This window comes from Arachis hypogaea, chromosome 7 (assembly GCF_003086295.3).
Source record: "Arachis hypogaea cultivar Tifrunner chromosome 7, arahy.Tifrunner.gnm2.J5K5, whole genome shotgun sequence".
NCBI lineage: Eukaryota > Viridiplantae > Streptophyta > Magnoliopsida > Fabales > Fabaceae > Arachis > Arachis hypogaea.
Genome location: NC_092042.1, coordinates 41029919 through 41036367, shown reverse-complemented (window position 1 = coordinate 41036367; position 6449 = coordinate 41029919). Strand labels below are relative to the sequence as shown.

Here is a 6449-nt window from a genome sequence, read left to right as displayed (position 1 = left end):
GCCATATCTAGACCTGGTCCCAGTAATATGGGGTTGCAGGTAGTCAATCGACGTGTGAGTTTATGGTCTATCTAAAATAGATATACATCATATTAGTTGCTGTATATTATCTGTGATTATGTTTCTGTGCTATACTCCGTTCTGTGCTCTGTGATTTGTATGTACTTGTTTATTAATTATTATTACTATTTAATTGTTTTGATAGGACTAAGGCTCTGGTCATTGGAGAACAAAGACTGTAGCCTTAGGATCGGACTAGGATATATGCGACTGTCCCATCGCTAAAGGTTTGCCCTAGAACCGATAAACGAACTAACTGCTTTTCTTTTGTTAGTACTTTGTTGAGAATCGTAGCTTCTTACCCCTTCCCTTCAATATTCCTACAGATGGAGCCGACAGTGACGTTCGTTGATCGATGAAGCTGCTTTCTGCGGTGATTTAGACTTGGGAGTATGTTCGACTGGTTGAGCTGTGTATCCCTCTGTATATTCTACCCAGCCGCCTTATCTTTCTCTACTTTTTATTCGTTCTTTAACCCAAAAACTTCGTACGAAACTCCGCTTTCTGAGTTTCGTTATGATGATTTTTTCCAGCCATCCAGCACTAGCCATGAGTATCCACAACCACATGTGATCAACGACGGAGCTCAGAAATACGTTTTGCATTTTGAAGATACCGGACGTCTTGTGATGTTTTAGAGATTAGAGTGTTTTTCCGTCTCTTTTGTTAGTATTTTTCTTTAGAGGTAGGACTTTATTGTTTTTCTTGTTAGTTTGAGTACCAAACTAGGGTTTATCTAAATAGGCCATGACTAATATATGTTTATGTCGACTATGTACTACTTTACTGGGATAATTGTATCGGGTTGATATGAGTGTTGTAGTGTCTCTTCTAACGTTTATGTGAAAGCCCTCACGGCATTGTGGGATGCATCTGTTTACACACGCACAAAAAAAGTATCAAATGAATCTTTGAAAAGTTGCAACATTGGACACATTTCATCTTTTTGTTTGCAAGTTTTCCATGCTATTATTCAAGGACTTATAAGTATAAGCCTAAAATTCTCGAGGGATATAGAATATAATAAAATTTAGTTGTGAAACAAAATGTTTGATGTAAAATTCTGAGTGTCTGATTGAGTATATCTTCTTATTGAGTACACTGGATTCTATTTATAGGGACATACAAGATAAGTCAACTATGATGCATAAAACATGCAAAACAATTGTCTTTTATTGGTTATCTTTATGATAGGGGAGGGAAGAGAATGATACGAATACCTGTTTTACATGTAGTAACATAGATGTACAAAAATTACACCTGCCACATTTGCCGAAGCCACAATCTTGGAAGATATAAAAAAATGAACAATTATTTCTTCATTCAATGCCCTCCTGGGTTTCTATTCCATGACAAATATGAAGGGTCTCCAAGTTGCCTACAAATACAGATATAGAAGGTTAGAGCCTAAAACTGCCTTGTTATTTATGAGAAAATTTTAGTGATTCATTAAAAAATCATATGAAATAGAACCACAAAGCATGACATTTTTTCTCCTTCTCTTATACAACTTCTAATCAAGCTACTAATCACCATCATCACAAGAGGATTTTCTCGTAGCACAAGATTTCATAAGTACAATACACTAAACATACCAGTCATAAAAATAATGCAGGTTCTAATTGGATTAATGAATAGAACCAATACTAATTCCAAGATTAAAAAGGGTGTAAAAAGTTTAAGCTAAACTCTTAGATTTGACTAATCGCAAGATTTGCTTAATGTGTCACAAGTCTTAAAGAAAGGCCAGCCAGTGCACAAGCATCTCCTGTTTCACACCCAAATAGTGTAATGTAAGCCCTCTAACTTAATAAAATGCATCAGTGGCTATTTATACGATTTAAACTCCTGAGTCCTGACCTTAAGGTTACACGGAGACAACTCAACTATTACTTCAAGACTCCCCTTATATATGTCATAAGTCATAGAACTAAGAATTTAGGTTCCGCGTGCTATTGCAGAGAATGAATAATTGCATGCAAAATTTTTCAATATGGTAAAGCTGAAAATACTTGTTAAAAAATACAGCAACAAAATAAGAAAGCATATTTAAGCTACCAAAAGAATGACCCTGCATCTAATCAAATTTTAAACTCAGCTGAAAAATTTAGTGTACCTTGGCTTAACAAAATATACAATGGTAAAAGCCAAAGCCAAAAAGAAGCACAATCCTCCAACAGTAAGGTAGGCGATTCCAAGGAAGTCATTCTTCCCACCAAGCCAGGTAGTAGTCGACAACACAAGCTTCTTCTTGCCATTGAAACTGTATGTGTTATAGTTGTTGTTCAATGTTACATTTACGAGTTCACCTTCTTTCAGATCCTCCTCTATTTTTCCGTACAACTTCCTAAAAGTTGGTAGTGCAGCAGTTCGCATCCAGACAATAAGATCCTCCTGCTCTCTCAACTGATCAATAAATAAAAAACACAAAAAAGTGAGCAATGTACCTCATTGGTAGACATATTTAGTGAGAATAGCAAAGTAATCTAATACGAACAGTATAGTATGTTGGAAGTAATTGAAATGAAAAAGAAGTTTGTTGAACAGACTAGAAGAATACAAAAATATAGCAGTACAATAGATTCTCTTTCCAAGCATTATTCTACCAGATTATACATTTATACCATAGTATCTAGTCATAGACAATGTTTATAGACGATTGATTAAAATCCTTTTCTCTTAATGATTTTACCAATAATTTTTCATGGCATCTCCATAGTGACAGGAAATATGCTAATAATAAGAATAATGGTAATAGTAATAAGTAAAGCAAATGATGCAAGCTTAACAAAATAGCACATGAACGGGTGAACAGCAAAACTTACATTGCAGTCAAAGATAAAGCTTCCAATTACATTGACAATTAAACATAAAATTAGATGGTTAATTCAATCAAAATACATTTCCATGTAAATAGATACTTACTGGTATGGATTCATTCAGATGTGCACCACCTATAATAGAACTATTCTGGAAGTTTTTAGGGAAAACATCTTTTCCAAATTTGTGATTCCTATCACTCTTCCAAGAAATGCCTTTCTTGTTCACCGTCAAATTCCTTTTGTTGACAGAGAAGCTGTATGTGTCATTGAATAGACTCCAAGCTATAAGACCACAAGGTACAATTGCCCTTCCATTGACCATATCTTCAGGCTTACAAGTACTTGTTTCGTTCTCTTCACCACGCTTCCTCAACTGCTCATCACTTCGGCTTTTTACATACCTAAATTATAGAAAATGATCTAATTATTAGAGTACAAACACTCATACAGAACGAATTATATGCATCTAAACCATGGCAATACTTGATTGTAAAAATAATTAAGGCACTGCTGAAGAACAAAAACATCAACTTTTAGGAAGATTGAAAAAATAATAATTATATATGAAAGTAACGAAAAACAGACCACAAAGAACCTTGTTTCTTACAATTTTCTGCTCGCTTAGTACATCTTAAAAATAAAATTGAAATAGATGAAAAGAATGTGTAATGCTTGAGAAAAAAAGGGCTACTACATACCGGCGATGATTCTGGTAGAAGTTGTCAAGCTGATAGTAAATGTAAACAGGTGACTTCATATGCTTGGTCACCTTCACAAGAGTAAAGTTTAGGAAGAGAAAAGTTAAGAGAATTTCAACAAAAACTATTAAATATCAAACATAATAACTGAAAACTGAGAAAAATTACCAAGAACCAATATTCAACAAACTAAATAATGTGGCACCAAGAGGACTTACATTGAGTGTTATGCTACATGCTTTATCAGCAGAACTTTGAATATATGCTACCTTGTTCGTAACATTCTTTGGTATGCACTTTGAATCATACCTATAAACAATTTCAACAACCTGATATATCCAAGAAAAAATAAATAAAGCTAAGAAATAAAAAATATAAAACTTTGGCATAAACTCCAACACATTATATCTCTCAAGCAGACCTTTCGTGAAGCGAGTAATGAAGCAACACCAACTGGGACGAATACAACACTAACAAGCAAGAATGCCGAAATAACCTGCAAGGAAGACATTAAATTAAGTTCAAGTTCTACATAAACAACAACTTGAACACGAATCCTATGTTAAAAATAGTTACAAACAACTTCTTCAAACAGGCATTGTTACCGCTCGTGGCGTAAGAATTGGCTTGCACGCTGGAAGTTCTTGCTGTGTAAACTTTGAATCTGAATGTCATTAAGTTATTAAACAGAACTATTATCAAATTAAAAATATAAAAAAATAAAAGACACAAAGGCAATTATTGATATAAATTAAATCACGCTATCATCTCCTTGGACCTTGGATCAAATTCTTTTCTCAACCAAACACAGTGAAATATAGCAACGTAAACCTCTGCAGAGTAAAATATCAACCTGTACCCGAAATATTTCCACGCCTATAAAAACTAATAGTCAAATAGTACCGAGCCTTTTCGGTTTAACATAACGGAACTATTTACAGTTGGTTACTTTTGCCGTTTAAGAATAACAGATCACTGAAAAGAAAATTGATGAAAGGAAAAAGAGTATTATTACACTTAGGCCGCTTGGTGTTTCTTCTTGCAGCTGTGGAATCGGTTGATCCAGCACCAGCAGCACCAGAAGATGACATTTCCCGAATCAGAATCTATCAAAGACTTCGTCTTTGAGGGGGATTCAACGGGAACTGAAACCGCCGAACAGAAATTGAAGGAAGAAACAGAGGAATTTTGAGAGAAAAAACACAGATAAGAAGAAGGGGGAGGAGGAGGCGGAAAGTGAAACTAGCAAAGACGAAGAATGAGAGTAAAAAGAAATGCAAATTTAACAAAGACGTTATGATGGTACTAATTATACTAGGAGAGTCAAACAAATACAAAAAGCTCAGCCTGCAACTTTCTTTTACTTTTTGGGACAATTTTGTTTGGAAAATAAAAATAATTAAATATTTAAATTGGTTTAAAAAAATTGTAAACTGAATAATTGAATACGTTAATTTTCAATAAATTTTTATTATCCTAAAATTTTCTAATACAAGAGGTCTTTTAAGAGGGCTAATTTTTTTTATAAAAATATTTTTTAAACACTTATATTTCAATTAAATTTGTTTACTATATTTATCTAATACAAATTAAAATTTGTTCGATAGAATAATTTCTGAGACTTTTAGTAATAAAAATTTAATAAAATCAAAACATCTCATCTAGAATTCATTAGAATCAATTTGATTATTTACTAAAAAATAAAAAAAATTTAATTTATTAAATATATTGGAAACATTAAAAGTTTTTGTTTAAAAATAAATAAATAAATAGTGATCCTCCCAATCAAATTTCTATTATCATGCTGGATGCTACAGCGCTAGCTAGCTGATGTGACCAAATTGCAATTGAGATTCAATTCAGTCTCTCCTTTTTATATAAGTCTAATTCTTTTCTATTAATTCAGAATGTTATCTTCTTTTTCTTCAGCTTCTTCTTCTTTTTCATATTTTCGGCCATGAAGAACATAAAAAAATGAAAATAAAGGAGAAAGTACCAGCATAATTATACTTGGTGTTAAATGTTGTGTTTTTTATCATTGAAAAGCCAGTCTAAAAATATAACGAAAACGGGATAAAAAAAAAAAGTAAAGGGTTAGGAATTAACCTTTTCTCTTAAGTTATTATTACAAACTATCAATACTTTTTTATTAATTTTTTTCACTAATAAACATATACTCACTCTACTAATGTTCTCTCTCAAATTGTAATTTGAGACAAACTGCAACTTACTATTATGACAGAAGTCAGACCGATTAATTAGAGAATTCATAAAAAAATAAAAGAAAAAAATGTGAAGACAAATTATAATGACAAAATTAAGTGATATTTTCTCTCAAATTTGAAGTGTAGATACTATACAATCTAAATTTGGAAAAACATGTTTGAATAATCTTGGAGATAACGGTTTCGTGAGGATGTCAGCGACTTGAGTCTTGGTGAAAATCAGAAGCAGCTTCACTAAATCAGAAATGGCTCTCTCTCTAACAATATAACAGTCAATTTCATTATGTTTCGTCCTCTCATGAAATACTGGATTGTCAGCTATGTAGAGTACGAATTGACTATCACAATAAAGTGGTATGAACTTTGTAACCAGGAGATGGAGATAGGCAAGGATGAAAGAGATCCATTGAGCCTCACAAACAACCAGAGCAAGTGCACGATACTTTGTCTCAGAGAATGATCGAACCACAATGAGTTACTTTTTGCTCTTCCATGATAAGAGAGAACTGCCAAGATAGAAGCAGTAACCAATTACAAACCGTCTTGTATCGGGGTAGGCTGCCCAATCGGCATCTGAGAAACCTGTTGGAGAGAAGTATGAGAATGTAACAAAGAATAAGCAAGTGGTTGGTGATTGTTTAAGA

At 33.0% G+C, this 6449-nt stretch overlaps 1 protein-coding gene across 1 annotated transcript; it reads right to left on the bottom strand.

The window, feature by feature from the left end:
- Positions 1-1109: 1109 nt before the first annotated feature.
- Positions 1110-4954, bottom strand: LOC112702961 (ALA-interacting subunit 3). Its single transcript, XM_025754220.2, has 8 exons — positions 4596-4954; positions 4186-4244; positions 4002-4076; positions 3799-3909; positions 3581-3651; positions 2986-3283; positions 2177-2466; positions 1110-1438 (listed from the first exon to the last, which is right to left on the bottom strand). Exons 1-8 carry the CDS (start codon positions 4669-4671, stop codon positions 1384-1386), a joined length of 1035 nt encoding a protein of 344 aa, XP_025610005.1. The 5' UTR covers positions 4672-4954; the 3' UTR covers positions 1110-1383.
- Between the last annotated feature and the right edge of the window lie 1495 nt (positions 4955-6449).

Excerpts from the sequence above, each read along its gene's own strand:
- LOC112702961 (XM_025754220.2), bottom strand. The coding sequence starts at position 4,671 with ATGTCATCTTCTGGTGCTGCTGGTGCTGGATCAACCGATTCCACAGCT. Across the intron at positions 4,077-4,185 it reads CAATTCTTACGCCACGAGCG|GTTATTTCGGCATTCTTGCT; the intron begins GTAACAATGCCT and ends TCTTCCTTGCAG. Across the intron at positions 1,439-2,176 it reads GTATATTTTGTTAAGCCAAG|GCAACTTGGAGACCCTTCAT; the intron begins GTACACTAAATT and ends CTGTATTTGTAG.